The sequence below is a fragment of the Trachypithecus francoisi genome, unplaced genomic scaffold, assembly GCF_009764315.1.
Source record: "Trachypithecus francoisi isolate TF-2019V2 unplaced genomic scaffold, Tfra_2.0 Lachesis_group4, whole genome shotgun sequence".
Taxonomy (NCBI): domain Eukaryota; kingdom Metazoa; phylum Chordata; class Mammalia; order Primates; family Cercopithecidae; genus Trachypithecus; species Trachypithecus francoisi.
This window is the reverse complement of record NW_022681469.1, coordinates 92,378,795-92,402,500: the sequence shown is the minus strand read 5'-3', so window position 1 is coordinate 92,402,500 and position 23,706 is coordinate 92,378,795. Positions and strand designations below refer to the sequence as shown.

At 35.4% G+C, this 23,706-nt stretch overlaps 1 protein-coding gene across 1 annotated transcript in view; it reads right to left on the bottom strand.

Annotated features, from left to right (window-relative positions):
• Positions 1-21,595, bottom strand: part of ABCB5 (ATP binding cassette subfamily B member 5) — a 130,888-nt gene extending 109,293 nt beyond the window's left edge. The window contains exons 1-8 of the mRNA XM_033193035.1: positions 21,543-21,595; positions 18,231-18,285; positions 16,021-16,171; positions 12,355-12,409; positions 3,509-3,700; positions 3,252-3,423; positions 1,050-1,174; positions 792-969 (exon numbers count right to left, since the gene is read on the bottom strand). Coding sequence (XP_033048926.1) covers positions 792-969; positions 1,050-1,174; positions 3,252-3,423; positions 3,509-3,700; positions 12,355-12,409; positions 16,021-16,171; positions 18,231-18,285; positions 21,543-21,595 — 981 coding nt within the window. The remainder of the gene's footprint in view (positions 1-791; positions 970-1,049; positions 1,175-3,251; positions 3,424-3,508; positions 3,701-12,354; positions 12,410-16,020; positions 16,172-18,230; positions 18,286-21,542) is intronic.
• Positions 21,596-23,706: the final 2,111 nt, after the last annotated feature.

Here is a 23,706-nt window from a genome sequence, read left to right as displayed (position 1 = left end):
ATTGAGGAGCGAGGATGAGTGAAAAATCCTTCATGTTCACATTTCACTTTATATGAAATAAATGACTAGCTAAAGTCTTAATTATGAATGCCTCAAATTCAAAAGATGAATTTAATGGAAAGAAGAGAAATCTATATAGAATGGAAAGGCCAAACAAGGATCAAAGTATAAAGAGCAGATCATTTTGGTTCCTCAAGACAAATATTTCTTAATCCTGAACTGATCCGTTTATTGTTGTAACTTGAGAGGATAACTGAATAAATTATTAATTAACACATAACTCCTAGGAATTTGAAAGTCTCCAAACTGTGATATTGGACAGAACTGTATGTAGTCTGTTTTTAACATTACTACATGCTGAAAGGACAGAGGAAGAGGAGGTGAATGCAAACTCTACAGACCATTTCCGGAGAGAAGACATTTAGCAAGGTGAATGCAGAACACTGTCTGATCTCAGCCAAGATGCAAGGAAAAGTCTCACAAAAGATTGGCCTTTTTCACTGCTAGATTAAGAAAACTCAGTGTATTTCCCAAGGGGAATTCAATTGTGATTCTTCTAAAAGCAGAATGCAGATGCTTGACACAACGAGGACACTAAAACATGTTGGATGAATAAATCCCATCAATTCATAACTATAATTCAAAGCTGTGTACAAATAATTTGAGGGAAACAAATATTTGTTTATTAAAAACATTCATCTTTGAATATTCATCTTCAAAGAGGAATTTTGGCTAAACTAGGTAAGGAAAGATCATCCAGGCCAGATACCTTGTTCTCAAACAAGACTTACAGCAAGAACAGTCCCGATGGTATATCCAGGTTCTCCATTAAGAATCAAGGAGGTTCCATACCAAAAAGCAAGTCCATAGGTTCCGTTCATAAAGAAGTACACAGCACCAAGAGACAGTTTTGAGGCTACAGCCCTTTTTATGCCAAAATCCTTTGCATCTTTGAGATTCTGTGTATACCTTACAAAAACAGAACACAACTTAATAGCCACTGGGGAAAATAAAACCAAGCATATTTTGTTATATTTAAAGGGACAGACCTTTGAAGTTCTTTATCTTGGGCCCCAAAGGCTACAACTGTTCGGATTGATGACAAGACTTCTTCTGCCACAGCCCCAGCTTTGGAATAGGCACTTAATTCCTTACTGGTCAATGAGATGACCATCTGTAATAAACCACAACCACAGTTAAAAAATGGCTCTGCGTAGTAATAATGTACTGAGCATTTAAGTCAGGTGGAATTTGAATTCTAAGTAGCCTAATGGTATTTTTAAAAACTCTATCTCTGCATTTTCAAAATTTGTCGTCAAAATACTAAGAGGTAAGATTTCAGAGAGAAAAGGGAAAATATCACTATTGGTGACTAGACAGGTTTACCTGATTTCACATGCCCTTTTCTCTATTATACGTCCCATTTACTAATCACTTTACATTTTGAAATTAGCACAACAGTTCCACGAAAGGGAACAGCGGGGACACTGCCTTCAGAGCTGTGAATTCATGACTATTGCCCATTCGCATAGCAAGTCTATCCACCTGAAAAATATATTCCACATAATAGGAGCTGATTTTATATAAGATATGCTTGGATAACTGTTATAGTCAGAGAGTAACAGAAGCTGAGTAATACTCATTATTTTCTGAATTCACTTACTAAAGATATTTATTCCTATAGTGTATCACTAGAGGGGAAACACCACCTGGCACAAAGCCTTATACTTAGCAAGTATTTAATAGATACTTGCCAAGTTGAATTGAAGGAAGCTAGAAACCATCCACTCTGGTATCGCATCATTTGGACAACTCTGACCTTCACCTGCTTCCTCTTCATGATCAAGTAATACAATGACAGAATTTAGACTACCCACTGCTATTCCTTTACAACTCCTTGTTTACTTCTCTTCTGTGGGCAGTTAAGGTTCTGATCTTAGTAACTTACTGCAGGCAATCTTTCTACTGAGATTTCCTTCCTCATTTCAAATAAGCTGAGGATGAAGATTTTTATAAAGGCTACACAGTCAACACTCAGACTCACACTAAGTAAAGACGTGCTGTCCAAATCTCCAAGCCTATTGTTAAGGGCTTAGCCCACTATAGAATATTTTTATTGCTGAAAATTCTTGTTTGGTTGATTAGTATATTGTTAGCAAATAAACTCTGGAAATTTTATGAATTGTATTTCCATAAAGAACAATTAGTATTGCCAAATTTAAAGCACTGTGCCTCCGATCTAGAAGATGAGTATATACACTGGTAGAATTGTCAAAAGATATGATTTGAAGAGTAATATCAGAGATGCATTTGCTGTTTTTAGATTTCACAAAGAGTATTGGTTTCAAAACCAGGCTGTAGATAAGATTACAATTTTGTGGTATACTTACAGCAAAACAGTGCTAAAAATGTAATTTAGAATGCAAGTACATAATTTGTTTAAAAAACTGAAACATATTTATGTAGTACATAAAAATAGATATTAGCAGACATTTGAAATGTAATTGAAAGCCTTATTTAAATATAAGCTTGGCTGGGTGCGGTAGCTCACTGGCCTGCAATCCCAGCACTTTGGGGGGCCGAGGTGGGTGGACAGCTTCAGCCCAAGAATTAGAGATCAGCCTGGGCAACATGGTGAAAACCTGTCTCTACAAAAAATACAAAAGTTAGCTGGGCATGGTCGCCTGTAGTCCCAACTACTTGGGGGGCTGAGATGGGAGGATGACTTGAGCCTGCAAAGCTGAAGCTGCAGTGAACCGTGTTTGTCCCATTGCATTCCAGCCTGTGTGACAAAGTGAGACCTTGCCTCGAATAATCTTTATGTATATATACATATAAACTTTAAGAGGATGATATAAAAAATTCCATTCTACCCAATGAAATGAATCATAACATGTTGATCTGGGTATTTAGAACAAACAAGGCTGTCCCAACAGCAACAACTACACATCACATGTATGACAGCATCATACTTTATCCATGCTAGCACTTGAAGTTGTGTTAGACTGCTAAATGAAGAGAAATGTTTTTAATGTTAGCAAGCTATTAAAAACATTTCATTTTAGCCAAATAACTTGAAGATAGAAAGGGGATTAATGGAGAACAAAATCAAAAGTATTTGTGGTGTATAATATCCCTTTGTAGTTTGGGACATGGCAAACGAATAGAAAAGCCATTTTTGGACAAACTCAGTGTGTCATTTAGTCCACACTGCTGCTTCCATTCAACATTGCATTAGCCATCTCACTTACTCTAGAACATGCTGCCGCTGAAGCCATTATAAGAGGAGATGTGGATAGAGTCACTAGGGTGAGTTTCCAGCCCTTCACCAAACCAACTGCTAGGCCAATTGAAAAAGTAGACATGTTTTGAAACAACAGAGCAATCTTATCTCCAATACCATCGCTGATTTTATCAATGTCACTGAAACAGGCAAATAAATGTAGTTAGGTCATTTACATGTCACATATGTAAACAAAGCTAATGTACTACAATATCATCCTCTTACTCCGTCATGCGAGTGTTAAGTTCACCGATGTCACAGCTATCAAACCAGCCGACGTCCTGTGCCAAAACTGAATGAAAAAACTGTTTTCGAATCCTCTTGGTCTGTCGTGCTGCAGTTATAATCCAAAAGCAAATCTGTATGTAACCAAAAATCAAGGCAGCAACACCTATTCCAACATAATACAGGGTCAACCTGAAGAAAGAGTATTAGAATGTGAGACCGAAGTGCAACATTTTTCTCTTGTTACACACACACACACACACAAATCGATCACAGTATTTGATTGAGGAAATTTATGCTAGAACTAGAAAAAGGACTAAAAATAACATGCCATGAGAGTGAAGTACATTGAATATAATGATCTAGGTTTCCTTGTAAAACATAGAGTACATCTTTTACATTATTATCAGAAATTAGTATTTTAAAGCATTCTTGCTATTTATGTCTTCTTTCAGTATTTTTAATACTTCCGTATGAAAAAGTTCCATAGAGGCAATCAAGGTAACTGTAGGTGGAACTGGAGGGTAAAAAAAAAAAAAAAAAAAAAAAAAAAATGATAGCAGTCAAAAGCATTTGATAAAAAGCTTAAAAAACTATACATAGTCAGCCCCAAATTCAACTTAAGGAATTCACCCTGAGGTAATACATACAAAGATTCATCTATATAACTGGTCTTTGTAGCATTTGTAACAATATAGAAAAATTGAAAACAATCCAAATATTTTACAGTAGGAGACCAAATAAGAAATGTAATTATTTAATAAATGTATACTGAGTGCCCACTATGTGTGAGGTTCTAGAGACACCGCCATGAGCAGGATAATAAGTCCTCCAATTCTGGCAGGAGGCAGACAATATGCAAAGAGAAAAAAATAGGTTTTTCTAGGAAGGAAGTAAACAGGGTGATAGTTCACAGACTAACTGGTGAGTAAACATGGGTTGGGAGAGCTAGCACAGATAAATAGAGTGGTTAAAAAATGTTTCTGTGAGGAAGTGATATTATAGCTGGGATCCAAAACATGAAAGTAAGCCAGCCATAAAAAGAGCAGGAAGTGCATTCCAGGGAGAGGAAAAAACATCTCTCCCAGGAGAGACTGAGTCAGAAAAAAGTTGTTTAGCATGTTCTAGAAACAAAAGAAGTCCAAAGTGGTAAGAAATAATGAGGCTGGAGAATTTGGCATATTCTAGGGTTTTTACAGTACATTGTTCATGTTTTATTCCAGGAGAAGCAGAAGATCATTGGAAGATCTAAGCATGGGAATGGCATTATCTGTTCAACTTTTTAAAAGACCACTCCAGCTTCTCTGTGGAGAACAGATGAAAGCAGAAATAATTGAGCATGAAGTTCTGTTAAGAAGCTATTGCCATGGCCAAGGTGAGAAGAATGGGGGCTTGGATGAGCATCATGACAGCCTACATGAAAAGAAGCAGACAGATTTTAGGTGTATTTTAGAAACAAAAATTTCCAGACTAATGGATGCCCTGAATAAGAACAACCAACTTTCTCTGCTAGACACATGACTGGGAAGACTGTCAAAGCAAAAAGCTCCCTTCCTGCCTCCAATGACACCTATCCTGAAAAAGAAAAGTCCTTTCCATTCAATCCTCTAGATTATGAGAATTTGGCCTGCTTGAAGAGCATCAGATTGTACACCTCACCTTGAATGGAGTACCTTTCATGATCCTTGATGAGAAGAGAGAACTTGAACAGCTGTTACAGGTAAGCCCCCTTTGCCTATGGAGATGCTCTCTCTACCATGGGGATCTAATCAGTCACAGTCTCCTTCAAGCATGCTATAGACCCAGGATGTTTAATTGCCACCTGTTTGCTCTCGCATGGATATTTAGATTTCTTAGTGCTTTATAGTTTATTTGATTTTTTAAAAAAGATGGGATCTCACTATATTGCCCAGGCTATCCTCAAACTCCTAGGCTTAAGGGATCCTCCTGTCTCAGCCTCCTGAGTAGCTGGCACTGATAGTACATAACACTGGGACTACAGGTGCACACTAGTGTTTTATAATTGTGTATGTGTGTGTGTTTGTAATAATAAAGTAATCTTTATTTAATAGATTCTTCCTGGAAAAAATGCCAATGTATTGGATATGAGGAATGTAGGAAAGGGAGAAATCAAGAATAACTTCTTAGGTTTTGAGTAGAGCAGCTGGTGATGACGGTATCACTTACAGATGCGAGAGACTGGGACAAAGACAAGATTTGCAAGACATAGAGAGAGTTCAGATTTAGACATGGGAAGTCAGAAATGCCTGTTAAACCTCAAAATGGAGATCAAGTAAGAAGCTGAAAATGAGAAATGGAAGCACAAGAGAGGGGGTCTAGGCCGGGGATGTGGATTTGAAAGCAGTAACTTATAGGCAGGTGGGAATTAAAACAAAGGGACTGGCTGAGAACACCCAGGAAGAGGAAGAATTAAGTGTAGGTAAAGAAGAGAAGAGGGCCAAGGACTATCAGTAACTGTGCAAAGATGTAGCTTGGGATGAAGATAAAGAATCTGCCAAGAAGGCTGTGAGGTGGTTGAAAATCCAGGAGAGTGAAGTACCAAGCAACACAGGAGAGAAAAATACAATTGATGCTCATCATTTGAAAATTCAGTATTTGCAAATCTGCTTCCTTGCTGAAATTTTTTTTCTAAGTCCCAAGTCAATACTTGTAGTGTTTTCATGGTTATTTATGGACATGCACAGAGTGACCAAAAATTTGGTTTGCTTGATGCACACGTTCTCAGCTGAGGTCCAGCAGGGCCCGTACTCTGCCTTCTTGTTTCAGCTCTTGTACTGTAAACAAAGATTATTTTCGTGGTCTATTTAGTGCCAAGTTTTTCTCATTTTTGTGCTTTTGGTTGATGATTTTGCTATTTATAATAGTTCCCAAGCATCATGCTGAAGTGATGGCTAGTGTTCCTTAGTGCAAGAAGGCTGCATATACAGTGTCAGTAATATGCAAATATTTTCAAATAAAAAGCAGATAAGGAGGTGCCTCAAGCTGGGCGTGGGAATAGGGATTGGTTGCAAATGAAGATCTTTGTAGGAGGATAAAAGTGTTCTAGAAATACCGTGGTGATGGTTGTACAACTCCATACATTTACTGAAAATCATTAAGTTGCACAATTAAGACTGGTAAATTATATGCTAAGTAAATTATACATCAACAAACGTATTAAAAATCATATGAACAGTACAATTGCACTAAAATTATAGGTGTACCACTATACATGTAAACATACTATAATAATATAAACAGAAATTAATATTTTTATCTATTAGTGGTGGGATTATATATAAGTGATTTAATTGTCTTCTTTGTGCATTTCTATCTTTTCACACTTGCTACAATGAAAATGTAATTTAATCAGAAAAAATAATTTAAAATAATTTTATAGAAGAACTGACTCACTTTTTTAAAACTATTCCTTATAAACAAATAAATGAAACAACACACTCAAGTTTTCCACATGGAAGAACTCTACTTATTAACTCCACATTCATCTAGTAATCAGACTTCCAAACTACCTGGGATCCAGAAGAAGAATTTTAGTAGCCCCAGAGCCCAGGCAATTAATTTTGCATCAAGAAATGAAACCACCCTTGAGGGCTTAGCTTTCTGATTCCAAAAGTCACCCAAATTAACATTGATTTAATGGCTTCATTTAGTGAGCACTTACTATGTATTAATCTAACATGGAGTTGGCTGTCTAGTTTGCCCCTTCTGTTTCAAGTAGGTTATGCTAGATACATTAGAAGTAGCAAAAGAAAAGGATCAAGTTGCTTAGAAGTTCATATAGAATTAAGTAATCAAGGCCTGGCGCAGTGGCTCACACCTGTAATCCTAGCACTTTGGGAGGCCGAGGCGGGCAGATCACCTGAGGTTGGGAGTTCGAGACCAGTCTGACCAACATGGAGAAACCCCGTTTCTATTAAAAATACAAAATTAGCTGGGCATGGAGGTGCATGTCTGTATTCCCAGCTACTCCAGAGGCTGTGGCAGGAGAATCTCTAGAACCTGAGAGGCAGAGATTGCGGTGAGCCAAAATTGTGCCATTGCACTCCAGCCTGGGAAACAAGAGCAAAAACTCCATCTAAAAACAAAAAATTAAGTAATCAACTTTTGACAGCAAAAGAGGAGGCATAATATTCACCAGCAGTAGTCCTGGCACTATTTAGTCATTCCAATCTGGAGTCAGCAACAAAAGATTCAACTATTTTTAGAAAAATTTTCTGAGAAATAAGACAGAGGCATAGACTTAACATTAAAATTATAAAGCTGAGTCATTTTCTTTGGAAAATAACAGGTAGAATAGAATTCTTTAGTTCCTGATTATTACAGATGGAAGAAGTACTATTGCCTTATACTCAAAAAATTATGCAAATCAGTGTTCATTAAAATATTAGTTCCACAGATGCTAATCAATTTTAGCAGAAATGAATTAGGTTCCATAATCAAATATTAATAGGCTTGGAAAACTTGGATTAAATCAAGCTAACTAAATGAAACCCTTACTGTCCATATCTGTCATGTATGTATCCGATAGAAGGCTGTCATAGATAACATTTTTCAAACCAATTTGACTGAGGAGTCTTCTTTAATATGTATCTCAAACATTTCAAAAATATTAACATACTGAATACATTAATAATTATAATTAATAATAATGTACTGAATATTATAGGTAATTCCTTCCTTCCTTCTTCTTTTTTTTTTTTTTGATGGAGTCTTGCTCTGTTGCCAAGGCTTGAGTGCAGTGGTGTGATCTCAGCTCACTGCAACCTCCAACTCCCGGGTTCAAGCGATTCTCCTGCCTCAGCTTGCTGAGTAGCTGGGACTACAGGTGCCCGCCACCACGTCCAGCTAATTTTTGTATTCTTAGTAGAGATGGAGTTTCACCATGTTAGCCAGGATGATCTTGAACTCCTGACCTCAAGTGATCTACCTGCTTCTGCCTCCTAAAATGTTGGGATTACATGAGTGAGCCATCGCAGCTGGTCTCAGTAATAAATTTCTTATTATTTAAATAAATCTTAAAAAAAGAAATAATAGTATAACAAGTACTATAAAAGGTAAGTATGTTTTCTTATAAATTTAGTAGCCCTTAAATAACTGTACATAGACATATCTTTTCATCTTATTGTCCCTTTTATTGTCTACTTTTAAACAGATGCTCCTATTAAAATTTTTTAAAACTTTTTGTGGAAAAAAATATACTTTGTGACTGTACATTGGAGCCCTGCCTTAATACTGTAAGACCAAAAATTCAGTAGAAAGCACTACCCTAGATCCTAATCAAGAATTTTCAAAAGATCCAATATAAAGAAATTTTATGTAAAATTAGCTAAGAAAAGAACTTTACACCAAAGAAAGTTGAAGCTGCAGCAAAACTCAATTCGAGGGAGCATCATTCACACTGTAGCCCAGAACAACACTATCCAATAGAACTTTCCATGATGAAAAAAATGTTCAATATCTATGCTGTACTGTATGGAAGCCAGCCAGATATAATTATTAACACTTGACATGTGATTGAGAATGAGAAACTGAACTTTAAATTTCATTTAATTTTAATCACTTCATATTCATAGAGAAATCAAGCAACGGAAAGAAATAAAAGGCATCCAAATTGGAAAACAGAAAGTCAAATTATTTATTTGCTGATAATATGATCTTATACCTAGAAAACCATAACAATTCCACCAAAATACTCCTAGATTTGCTAACAAATTCAGTCAAGGTTTGGGTTATAAAATCAATGTGCAAAAATCAGTAACATTTCTATACACCAATAATGATCAAAATGAGAATCAAATCAAGAAATCAATCCCATTTACAATAGTTACAAAAAATATCTAAGAATATATTTAAGGAATTAAAAGATCTTTATAAGGAAAACTACAAAACACTGATGAATGGAATTGTAGATGACACAAACAAATGGAAAAACATCCCATGCTCATGGATCTGAAGAATCAATATCATTAAGATGACTTTACTGGACAAAGCAATCTATACACTCAATGCAATTTCTATCAAAATGCCAATGTCATTTTTCACAGAATTAGAAAAGACAATCCTGAAATTCATATGCAACCAAAAAAAAAAAAAACGCTTAATAACCAAAGCAACTATAAGCAGAAAGAACATAGCTGAATGTGTCACACTACCTGATTTCAAATTATACTACAAGGCTATAGTAACCAAAACATCATGGTATTGGTATAATAATAGGCATATAAATCAAGGAAAAAGAATAGAGAACCTAGAAATAAAGCCACATACCTACAACCAATTGACCTTCAATAAAGCCAACAAAAACATACATTGGAAAAAGGACATCCTATTTAATAAATGGTGCTGGGAAATTTGGAAATCTGTAAGCAAAAGAATAAAACTGGACCCCTATTTCTCGCCATATACAAAAATCAACTAAAGTTGTATTAAAGACTTAAATTTAACACCTGACATGATAAGAATCCTAGAAGAAAACTTAGGAGAAACTCTTTTGGACATTGGCCTTGACAAAGAATTCATGACTAAGACCTCAAAAACAAATACAACAAAACCAAAAATAGACAAATGGAAATTAATTAAATTAAAAAGCTTCTGCACAGCAAAAGAAATAATCTTTTAGATTATGTTTTAGAGTGAAAAGACAACCTGTAGAATGGGAGAAAATATTTGCAAACTATGCAACCAACAAAAAACTAACATCTAGAATCTGCAAGGAACTCAAACATCTCAACAACAACAATAAAATAAACCTTAATAACTCCATTAAAAAGTGGGCAAAGGACATGAACAGACACTTTTCAAAAGGAGCCATACAAATGGCCAAAAAGCATATGAAAAAATACTTAACATCACTAATCATCAGAGAAATGCAAATAAAACCACAGTGAAACAATGTCTTACACCAATCAGAATGTCTACTATTAAAGAGTCAAATAATACTAGATGCTGGTGAGAATGCAGAGAAAGGAGAACATATACACTATTGGGGGTAATGTAAATTAGTACAACCTCTATGGAAAACAGTATAGAGATTTCTCAAAGAACTAAAAGTTGAACTACCATTCAATTTGGCAGTGTCACTACTGAGTATGTACCCAAAGGAAAAGAAATCGTTGTGCCAGAAAGATACCTGAACTTGTATGTTTATTGTAGCCCTATTCACAATAGCAAAGATCTGGAATCAACCTAAGTGTTCATCAATGAATGAATGGTAAAGAAAATGTTACACACACACACACACACACACACACACACAGCATGCAATACTACTCGGCCATAAAAAATAGTGAGATCATGGTTTTTTTTTTTTTTTTTTGCAGCAACATGGATGGACCTAGAGGCCATTATCTTAGATGAAATAACTCAGAAACAGTCAAATACCACATGTTCTCACTTATAAGTGGGAGCTAAATAATGTGTACACATGGACAAAGAGAGTGGAATAATAGACATTGGAGACTTAGAGGCTGAGAGGGTAAAAGGGGGTGTAAGAGATGAGAAATTACTTAATGCCTATAAGGTTTACTATTTGGGTGATGGTTACACAAAAAACCCAGACTTTACCACTATGCAATATATTCATGTAACACAACTGCACTTGTACCCCCTAAATCTATAAACAAAATTATATAGTCACAAATGGCCATGGCTAACATATTGGACAGGACATATTAGGAATTAAAACTAAAGAAGAACAGAGGATACTAGAGGCTGGGAAAGGTAGAGAGAAGGAAGGGATAAGGAGATATTTGTTAATGCTAAAATTATAGCCAGATACAAGAAATAAGTTCTAATGTCCTATAGTATTATAGTTAACTATGGCTATAGTTAACAATAATATATTACATGATTTCAAATAGCTAGAAGAAAGATACTGAATATGCCCAACATGAAGAAATGATAAATGTTTGAGATAATGAATATGCTAATTAATCTGATCTGATCACTATATATTACATGTATTATAGCATCACTATGTACCTCATAGATATATACAATTATTGTGCATCAATTATAATTTTTTAATTAAAAAAAATTAAGGCCCAGAAGATGTCACTGCAATGTGATGGGTGTCCCTTGACAACATGGTGTCTTCATTTTTGGGGGAAAAGAATAGGAATCATTTAGATTTAGAGTAAAGACCCAGAAAATTTTAGTGAGGCAGTATGGAAATCCAGTCAATATACTGAGAGAGGTAGTGTCTACCTAAGAAAGTCAGAACATGTTGAGTAAATGAACCATACTGTTTAATACCTAAAATTACAAAACAGAACATCCTTGTAAATTATTTATTATTCAGACTTTACAATTTTTTGTTTGGATACAACTTTACCATAACAGTCTGAATAATTAGTCTCCAAATTTAGTGTGAATAAAACCTTACTATTTTTATTTTAAAAAGTATTTTATTACTTTTACTATTTATTTGTTGCACACATTTTGTGATTTTTGATGTTTAAAGAAATAGAATTTTCAATGAGCCTCACAAGGAATATAATTTTTTAGAAGGCAAATCAAGTCCTTTCTTTCCTAGGATATTACTGGGAGGCAAAATTCCTACAAAAATGCAAATCCTTACAATTTTTAAATTTATGGCAACTTTGTCAAATACAACTCAAAGCATATGACCTATACATCTTTCGAGTAGAAGAAAAAATATGTGCTAATTGCATTTTATATGCCTAATGAAAGAAGAGGAAATGTTTGCTTTAATCATTTGTTATGTAATATTAATGGTCATACAAAATTTCAGTTGCTTTTTTCTTGTAAGCTTTAAATAAAGCATCAGGCAACAAATGTGATATTAACATTTCATTTGAACTTACACAGTCATATCTTCATTCAGCTTCTCTTGAGACTGAGTACAGTTCTGATAATTTGCTGTAAAAAAGGTTATTTAAATTATAGAGGAAATTAATTTATAATTGATCATACTGTTACACAGATCGCCCTCCAAACCAAATATAGTGCCCTCTTAAGACAACAGATTTACTGCCCACAAACAGGTTTATCATCATCTCATTTTCTATTCTTTAACCTAGAACTAGAAATAATTATCTCTGCTCTGAAGAAGTACTCATGAAACTTGGAAAACTATAAGGAAGCATTATCCATATAGCTCATAACTGGAAAGAATTCTTTGGGGCATCTCTGATCAGGCAACAGTCAGGAAAATAATAGTAATAGAATTCCCTGCTTCTGCCTGAGATTATATACTTTGAATTCAGTTTAAAACACTCCAGGGAATGATTTCAGAAGTCCAAGAAAAGCAAGAACATGTGTGTAAGTTCTAGAAGAATTAGCCATGGGAAAAATGGAAAGCTCATTGAAACGTGTTGAGTATAACCAGGATAGTAACATGGTAAAACAATGTTGAAAGGTTGTTAGTTTTCTTTTTTTTTTTTGAGACGGAGTCTCGCTCTGCCACCCAGGCTGGAGTGCAGTGGCCGGATCTCAGCTCACTGCAAGCTCCGCCTCCCGGGTTTACGCCATTCTCCTGCCTCAGCCTCCCAAGTAGCTGGGACTACAGGCGCCCGCCTCGTCGCCCGGCTAGTTTTTTTTTTTTGTATTTTTAAGTAGAGACGGGGTTTCACCGTATTAGCCAGGATGGTCTCGATCTCCTGACCTCGTGATCCGCCCGTCTCGGCCTCCCAAAGTGCTGGGATTACAGGCTTGAGCCACCGCGCCCGCCCAGGTTGTTAGTTTTCTATGTAAACTTTTCTATATATCTTCTAGTAGAAAAAAATATTGTACACTGTGTAATATACCAAAGTCCTGATTTCACCAACAACACAAAACCGTGGTCGATATCCATGATTCTAATTTTCTCCTTATACCTTTAAAATCAACATTTGAAATGAATTGCAGACATCATGACTCTTCATCTGTTATAACCATAACATCATCACATATTACAATGTTTATGATCTTTATTTATATGCCAACAATAATTTCTCCCTTATTCTATTTATGGAATTGTGGTAGGAAAAAATACCAAAATTCATATGGCAGAAGTGGAGATTTCAATGAGATTTAACTGAGCAAATAAAGGAAATAAACATTGTTTCTAAAAATGGTTCCTGCAATCTCATAAAAATGGCATAATCTCAGTGTATAGATTATATTGATAGAGGTAATATTTTGGAAAGATCAGGACTCAAACAAAAATGGATCTCCAACTAATGATAGCTATTATTCATATTTTTATTTATAGGAATGAATAATCTTGCTCTATTATCCTCCTGAAAATCAATGTTAGAAGGTTGAAGGTTTGCCTCTTAATATCCCTATTTCTCTTTAACAATGTATTATAATATACCAATAATATCCATGAATTTATCTAAATCATTATTGAACTCCTCTATATGTTTACCACATTTGATAAAACCAGGAAACTGGAGAAGCCTTGAACAACAACAAAAATTATAATTCACAGCAATAGCAATTAGATATGTAGTACCTAGCCTATCCAAAACAGGTAAGGCAATCAATTACAGAAAAAATTTAACAAAAGGAATACTGCCAAGCAGAAGGTCTTAGGTTGCCAGGTTGCTCATTTACTCATGCATTCATTCATTCATTTGTTCATACAGATGTAGTTGACAATCAATAAATATTTACTCAGTGAATTGGTGGCTCCATTTGTTTAACAACAAATTATTTAGCATATATATCAATTTACATCATTAATATGTCAGGCTTTAACTTATATTCTTAATTTTATTTATATTATTAAAATATTTAAAAAATCATAACTGTTTAAGCAGGAGATTATGGAAAGACAGAGATGGAAGCAATGAGTTTATTCCACTCAAGATTAGTACACGTAAAAGATTTGCTTTTGGGTTTAAAGATTTTTGTTGCTTTAAAGATTTTTTTTTTTTTTTTTTTGCTTAAAGATTTGCTTTTTGGAAAACAAGAAGGTATAATTTAGGTATAAATTAGAATTTAAAGTCAAACAGAGCACAGAGGGAAGTAGACTGCACAAAGATAGGCTACTGTTGATGAAAAGACAGTCTAGGTCGTAAAGAGTCATTTGTCCCAGTTATAATAAGTATTTATAACAATACTTCCTAGTGTGGAATTTGGGGAAAAGCACATAAAATCAGGAAATTACTAATATTTATAATATCTACCAGATTAAAAACACTTCATAGCTATTACATCAGTGCGTAGGAAAATCACTGGCATTTACACCTAAAGAATAATGTCACCTTGAAAGACATGACCCTGAAATGGGATGCTGCAAAGGATACACGAAAGATGCCTACAAATAAGGGCAATATAAAAACACCTTTTCCACACCTAATCGCTAGTTCCTCTCACCACCAATTCAGGGTACCTGTCTCTAGTGCTATAATTTTCTTCTTCTCTTCTGCATTATGTTATATAGTGCATGGCTAAAAACTACTAAAAAACAAACAAACAAACAAATAAACAAAACCTAAGTAACTACTAAACTGAAAGATTTGATCATACTTGATTATTTCTTCCTCTTCCTCTTCCCCCTCCTCCTCCTCTTCTTCCCCTTCCTCCTCTTCTTCTTCTTCTTCCTCTTCCTCTTCCTCTCTTTCTCCTTCTTTTTTTCCTTGAGATGGAGTTTCACTCTTGTTGCCCAGGCTGGAGTACAATGGTGCAATCTTGGCTCACTGCAACCTTCGCCTCCCGGGTTCAAACGATTCTCCTGCCTCAGCCTCCCAAGTAGCTGGGATTACAGGCACCTGCTACCATGGCTGGCTAATTTTTTGTATTTTTAATAGAGATGGGGTTTCACCATGTTGGCCAGGCTAGTCTCGAACTCCTGACCTCAGGTGATCCACTGGCCTCAGCCTCCCAAAGTGCTGGGATTGCAGGTGTGAGCCACTGCACCCGGCCTTGATTTCTTATTTTTAAAGGATGTGTTACATCCTAGTGGCCTGGGATGACCCAAGCCTTTGATTAAATCCTGATGTAATCACCACTTCTGATAAAAAATTATTTGAATTCTCAGAGAGACAAGCTGAACTATTGTGGGCTTCAGATGATTCCTACATAACATCAGTAAATGGCTTTCTGATTTGAACTGCAACATTGGCTCTCTGCTGAGTCCCCAGCATGCCGGCCCACCCTCTTGAACTTGCCAGCCTCTATAACCAGGTGAGCCAGCCAATTCTTTAAAATCTCTCTATACACACGCGCGCGCGCACACACACACACACTCTCTCTCTCTGTTTCTCACGCACATCCTATCGATTCTGTTTCTCTGGAGAACCCTGACTAGTAGGGGATTTTTTTCTTATTTATTTATTTATTTTAATTTAATTATAGACCTCAGTGGTCATTAAGATTTTGTTTCTTTAGTGCCTAGCAATATAGCAGAATAAATGACTTAAATACAGATTATATGGATACTGTTTTACAACACAATAATCTGCCTTACGAGCTTAATGTGTGTTTGCTTTATTCAGTGCTTTTGTGTCTTGAGTGATACAGAAAAATAATCGTTTACTCACTTGTGTTAGTTTGGACTAGACATCCACTAATAAGGTTATCACTCATTTCTCCTAAAACCAGTGACATTAAAGGAAGGCAGGCTCCATTGACCAGTGATGCCAGTATACCCAGGATCATGAGTGTGATGTCCAGACCATCAGCAAAGCGGAACTGAGGAAAACAAGCACCACAGCTGTAAAACAAACAAACACACCAAGCACACACACACAAAACAGCAGCCTACACCCTTTGCCACCTAGTAAACATGACTTTACACATTGATTAAGATGGTAAATAAATGCATAAAATCATAGATATGTATTTATATCTAAAGTAAAAACAAATACTAAAACTGAGAATTTACCATCTCCTTTAAAGGCATTAAAAAGTAAAGTAGCTAACTATTCACAAGAGCAGAGACTTGGAACCAACCCAAATGTCCATCAATGATAGACTGGATTAAGAAAATGTGGCACATATATACCATGGAATATTATGCAGTCATAAAAAAGGATGAGTTCATGTCCTTTGCAGGGACATGGACGAAGCTGGAAACCATCATTCTCAACAAACTATCACAAGGACAGAAAACCAAACACCACATGTTCTCACTCATAGGTGGGAGTTGAACAATGAGAACACATGGACACAGGAAGGGGAACATCACATACCGGGGCCTGTTGGGAGGTCAGGGGCTGGGGGAGGGATAGTATTAGGAGAAACACCTAATGTAAATGTCAAGTTGATGGGTGCAGCAAACCAACATGGCACATGTATACCTATATAACAAACATGCACGTTGTGCACATGTACCCTGGAACTTAAAGTATAATAATAATAAAAATAAATAAAGCAGCTAAATTGGTACAAATTGTAGATACCTGACACAAGTCAGGTCAGAGGTGGGTATGAATCAGAAACTTCATTCCATTTGGTTGATTTTGGAATAAGTTAAGATATTTTGGAGACTGCAACAACAATATTTTAGTTTATGGAAAGTTGATCTACACACTTTCAATGCCCTAGGCTCACTGGCATCATAGCAATATCATGGCTAAGTTCAGTGACCAGAACTAACTGGTAAAAATGTAATGAATTATATTTGTGATTATTTTAACTTCCTTAGATTTCTTTTTCTACCCAGAACAATGCCTATCCTGTAAATAAGGATATTTAAGGGGGTCAATAATAATTTTTAAGGGCTGTTTGGAATAGGAAAGAAATGCCTGAAAGCCATCTATTGAGTGTTTTATATTATATTCTGTCCCCATAGCATCTGTTCAAAACCAAGCCATGAGCAGAATTGAAAACATGGATTATTTATTTTACCAAGAGAGGCCAAAATAAAATTTAAATAGCATTAAAATGTAATTAGATTTGAATAACAGCAAGAGGAACTTACTGCGTATTTTATGAATGGAGACCAAAAAATTATTTTTCCATTCATCAGTGCAATAGCTAATAAATATTTATAGTGTTACTTCCAGAGCATTGCATTCAGCATTACGGATATTAAGAGGGTATCTACTCCTCCACCTTCCTCCAGAATAATGCTATCTCCTTGATAAAGTTTATCATGTTCTGCTACTATTCAGTTTTCTTTTTTAATTGACTTTTGAAAAAACAGGGGCTGTTTCATGTATATTTATAGGGACATAACATTGACAGCCAGGCTGACACAGAGATTAGAGTTGGTGAAGGCCATGTCTGGGAACACATGCATGAAACGCTCCTTAAACATGATTTCAAAGAAGGGTACTGACACATTCTGTGATACACAGGCTTTAAAAAATACTTAGATAATTATTTTTGATTTAAAAGGATTTGTAACACTTTAAAAATAATAACAACACATAACAATGCAGAATCATTGGAATATACTGAAATGTAAACATAGATGGTAAAAGTCACTCATAATTTCCCACCACTCCGAAATCTCCTTTGGTAACATTTATGTATGATACACACACACACACACACACACACACACACACCCCACAAACACTTTTAAAACACTGAGTCATTATGTGGATGTTATGCTATTTTTCCCTATCCTTTATTGTGGAATTTTGAGATTATTTATACTTTTTCCTATGATAGTTTAATGAATCATTTGGTTCCCTTTTTCCCACAAATAATGGATGCAATCTAATAAACACAATCATTCTACGCACTACTGACAAGTCTCTAAAATCTTTAATGCATATACTTTCTAACTGATTTCACTTACTATCTCAATAGATCCAACAGCTTCCTTTCTCAGTTTTGACTGTTCTTCTACAGTTCTGGAAAATAAAAGTTCAAAATGCAACAGTTGCAATGTGAATATAATTTACAAAATTTTTCCATTAATACTTTGCTACTTTCGTAGCAAATTTCTACCAACACTGACATTTTAAAAATAGACTTAATGATAGACAATTGTCACTGGTTGTCTGTAAACTTGTTAGGGTAGTAACTTGAAGACATGTGTCTGGAGTAGAATTTCTTAAAGTTGTGGTAAAATAGATATAATGTAGACTTTATCTTCTTGAATAATTGTAATTGTATAACCAAGGCACTAAGTACAGTCACATTGTTGTGCCACCATTTATTTTGATTTACCCACAGAACTCTTTTTACTTTGCAAAACTAAACCTCTGTACACATTACACATTTTCCCATCGTCCCCTCCTCCCAGCCCCTGTCTACCATGGTTCTATTTTGTCTCTATGAATCTGACTGCTCTAGGCACCTCAGATAAATAGAATCATACAGCATTTCTCCTTTCGTGTTTGGCTGTCTTCAAAGTTCATCCTTGAATTATTCACTTAGCATAATGTCTTCGTGTTTCATCCACATTGTAGTAGATGTTGCAATATTTACTTTTTAAGGCTGAATAGTATTGCGTTGTATGTTTTTGCCACGTTTTGTCGAACACTTAAGACTGCTTCCACATTTTGGCTATTCCTATTAATGCTGTTAGGAATATGAGTGTACAAATACCTCTTCAACTCATTGCTTTTAATTCGTTTGAGTATATAACCAGAAGTAGAATTGCTGGGTTACACGTTAATCCTACTATTAATTTTTTGAGGAGCATTCATAGTGTCTTCCATAGAAACTACACCATTTTACATTCCTGCCAGCACAAGGATTCCAGTTTCTCTATATCCTCACCAACACTTGTTCTTTCCTTTTTCTTTTATCTTTTTTGTATTAGCCATCATAATGAGTATGAAGTGATGGACTGTAATTTTTAACCTTTAGTAACAAAATCTGAGCTTTAAATGAAATGAGTTCTAATAGGTACACATTAAACAACTGTACTCTGAATTTTGTCTCCCTATTTGAAAATTTCATTTCTTAGCTTTGTATGCTCACATTTCAAGGAGGTCCACATGAAAGCTGTACATTGTATCCACTGATTTCACAGCAATCTGTCAGTTGCACACACACAAATACACACACACACATGCATGCGCAAAATTCTGAAACATTAAGAGAAGACTGGAGGGAACAGTTTAAGTTTTTTATAAACACATCACAGGAAGACAAACATCTGGCTCCTCTCCAGCTTTATAACGCATTATTCTGTCAGCTTTGATAAATGACAATTCACTTAATTTTATTCCACCTGAGATTAATAATTTACTTGTGTTCCGGTCAATTTGCTCTGGGGTGAGGCATGAGATGACAAAAAAATGCTTTACCATTGCAAAACCCTACAATCCGTTTCCCCACCTCTAGATGCAGATTTTGAAGCTTAAGACCCAGTAAACCCTCTTCTCTTGGTAAATGTTGTTTCAGGGAAATAATTTCTAACTCCGATTGACCTTCATGGAAAGGTTTCGAAGGAGGGCTTGGATCGTTTTGTGAAAGTCTCTTTATCAGCGTCGAGATAAGACATGTGGGCAGGCGGGCGGGTTTGGGGGTCTCCTCCCTCTACACAGTTCTTGGGGCCAAGTGTCCTTTGGCGAAGACCGAGGGCGGAACCTGAGGCGCCTAGAGGAAACTGATTCCATTGTGCGGGTCACACCCGCACTAGCTCCTAGTCCTAGCGTGCTAGTTGCTGATTTGCAAACTGGAGGGGATCTTAGAGAGGTTGGTGGCCCAGTACTTTCATTAGTGCAAATCAGCATGGCCCAGAGCTGCGACGATTCTGCTCTCAGCTCCAAATGTGTTACCTCCACCTAATAGGAATCCTGCCTATATTTCATGGCCAGACCCCACACCTATATTCCACTAATTTCACTTTTCAGGGCCCATCCACCCCCTACCTTCAATTCCCGTTGCTATTTTCTTTCATATTGTTTTCTCCCATTCTCTCCAGTCTTCTTTAGTCATCCAAATGAAATTAGGTGTGTATTTTCTCAGTTCCTCATGGAAACCAGCAAAAACAACCACCTCCCCATTCTAATTTTCTGTGTGATAGCATATAGATGTTGCAGTTTGCTGTTGGTATTGCTACTGACCTATTAGCTTTTGTGGTTCACCAATGAGGTCTGTAGTATATTATTATCATGACCACTTTAAAGATGAGGAAACAGTCACAGAGTAAAACAACCCAAGTTTATGTAGCCAGTGATGGAACTTCAGTCTGATGCCAGAGCCCAAACTCTTAACTATCCAGTTACAATGCCTCCTGTGAAACATACGCTGAACACATGATTTATTCAGTCCACAGGTAATGCTTAAGAGCACAAATGTATTCTAAAATAAACCTGTCCCCTCAGCATCCCCTCACACTAGGATGCTAGGGCATCTTTAGATAATGTTTTGAATTTATGAGGAAAAGGCGCTTAGAAAGGGGAACATTTACTTTGGGAAAATAACAACAAAAAGATTAAAGAAGTTTGGAATGCAGTTCTTTTGATTTTCAAAATGTTCCCAAATGGAATTTGCTTTAGCCTAAGGAAGTTTCTGATTCTGACTCATAAGAAAATGACTCAAAAGAACACCCTCTCTGGCTATTTACTGAATTAATAAACTACATGACCTCGGGGCGTCTTCTCCAGTTTTATAGATTGTATGTCCAAATATAACACAATTATTATGGTAAAAGTGGAAATAAAATAGATGTAAAATTATTTCCATTTAAAAACTCTCAATTAATGAATTCCAGGTATAGAAACTTGTATAATATACATATTCACAGAGACCTCTATTCAGTGAAAAAATAATCGGAATCCAATATTTTCTTGTATTAAATGTACCACATGGAATGAAGGGTCCACAGATAACTGAAATTAAAATTTGCAGGTGACTTTCTTCTATATAATGGTGGACAAGAAATTAACAACGAGAAATTCAGAAGAAGAGATATCTGAAGCACTAAATCAATAAATCCTGGATAAATAAATCCTATTACAATTAATCCTATTGCACTTCCTAAAATCACTATTTAATTAGTTATAAGACTGCTTATGTTGAAGTTCAGCAAAATGCAAATAGCATTGCTATTTTTGGAAAAAAATTATAAACATTTTTGCTACAGGTGTGGAAAGGATGAGTTGCATGTGAAGTTGTAGAAGAATACTAACAGAACTTAGTGAAAGCTTACCCATTTCTCTGATAATTTTCTTGCATTTCTTCAGCTCTTTCAGAATTTTCCATCTTATTTACAATTTACTTCTTCTGAAATAGAATTTTAACAAATGTATCATGGCTATGTGACTTTTATCACTTAGTTGATATACACCTTTCTCTATGTCCCACATCTCTCACAGTTTGAAAAAGAAAGCATCTCAGAAGTTCACCCTGCCCAGCCCCCTACTCCAACTGAAGTTTCTGGCTTGGCAGTTCATGGATTCAAATTTTGTCATTGAATTTATAACTTCCTTGCTTCATTCTAGGCTTAGATTTGGAGTTAATGGAAGTGTTGGAATTGGAATAAAAGAAGGAAAGTGAGATTCCAAGGAAAATGCACTGTTTGTCAGGATATTAGATATTCCTACTTTGCCACTCATTTGACTGGAATTGGCGAAAATTTTCAATCTACTTCATGCTTTTTTCTCTTTAAAAAACTGATGCAGTACTTTTTGTTAGCCAGCAGTTTGAGGGAATAGGGTTTTCTACCTTATCAAACAAAGTTTGGAGCTTTCACAAACTGGATTAACAGTTACAAAAAATTAGAATATTTTGAAAATCTACTCATCATTAAAATTGTATTAAGCATAATTTACTCTTCCTTGGGATGATACTTGAGGATTTTACCTTGTCTTAAGATCACAATTATGTTCATAAATTATAAATTATCATTTTATTATGGATCTATAGAGATGGTTTTGACTCAGTCTCATTTGTTAGGCCATATAAAATATTACCCTATATAAAGACAATTATAAAGATATAGCTTTAAACTTTAAAGTGGAATTACAAATTAATTAAAGAGTCACTACACATCTGAAAAAGCTAATAAACTTTCAAGTAGTAAATTTCTCATTGAAAGTGGATCAGAACTGCTTTCAGTGCCAAGGAGGAAGGCATAATACAAATACAGCCATCTGTTGGCTTCTTCTTCCTTTTACAGGTGTAAATGGTCATACTTCATATGGGAGATATTTACAACTGCTAAACTGACTTTATACCATCTCCAGTAATCTGACATGTATGTAAGAAAAGTAATAAAATGATTGACAAATCTCAAACATTTGCATTTTATAGAAATTAATAATTATATAATAAAAATGCATCTATTCATAGAAAGAAATCAAAACAATTAAGGCTCGCCTTGGTAAGTGCATGATCTGTTCGTTTACACCAAAATCATGCATGCATTCTATCCTCAATAAATAACGAGCTGCACTTTCATAACTGTGCTTTACCAAGCTTATCTTCTGATCGTGCTGTAACTGATTACAACACTGGTGAGTATCCACGTAAAGCACACTGTGTTCTCCATGTCATACTGCACTTGGGAAACAATGTGAGCAAAGAAAGTTCACTGAGTCAAATAAACACTCTTTTTAAAAAGAGCCATAGTGTCTGTATACCTGGTTTTCTATTGTACAGTCCTATATCTTTTTAGTTAGTTGGTTGAGTTCTTAATTATAATAGGTAAAATTTTTACAATTCAACAGCACATTTGCACAAGAAATATTTATTGAGTAATACTTTATGCAAGGCATTGATTTTATTATCCTACTATTGTTCCCTTAAAATAATCACCTCCTTCTCTGATTTCCTTTTGCTCTTTGCTTGTATCTGTATTATATTCATGACACATTCTGCATTATATTGCAAATCCTAGTTAACCTATTAGATTACATATTTTTCTCTCCTCATGAATAATTGAAAAAAGTATTGAGCTTATATGATGTGACAGCTATTAGTTTGTAAGAATCAAAAGATATGTTTCCTTTTCCTGAGGAACCCCATGTTTTATTCTTTACTCTAGACTGTAGTCTTACTACTCAGAATGGTCCCAAGAGCAGCAGCATAGGCACCAGCCTGGACATGATTAAAAATGCAGAACTTTTTAAAACAGTCTTTTAATTTTATCAAAATATACATAACAAAATTTAGCATTTTACCATCTGAAGTATACATTTCAGTGGGATTAAGGGCATACTCAATATTGTATAACCATCACCATATCTGTCTTCAGAACTTTTTCATCATCACAAACTGAAATTCTACATCCATTAAACAATAACTTCTGTTATCTCCTACTGGCAGTCTCTGGTAACCTCTGTTTTACTATTCTAGGTGTCTCATATGAATGG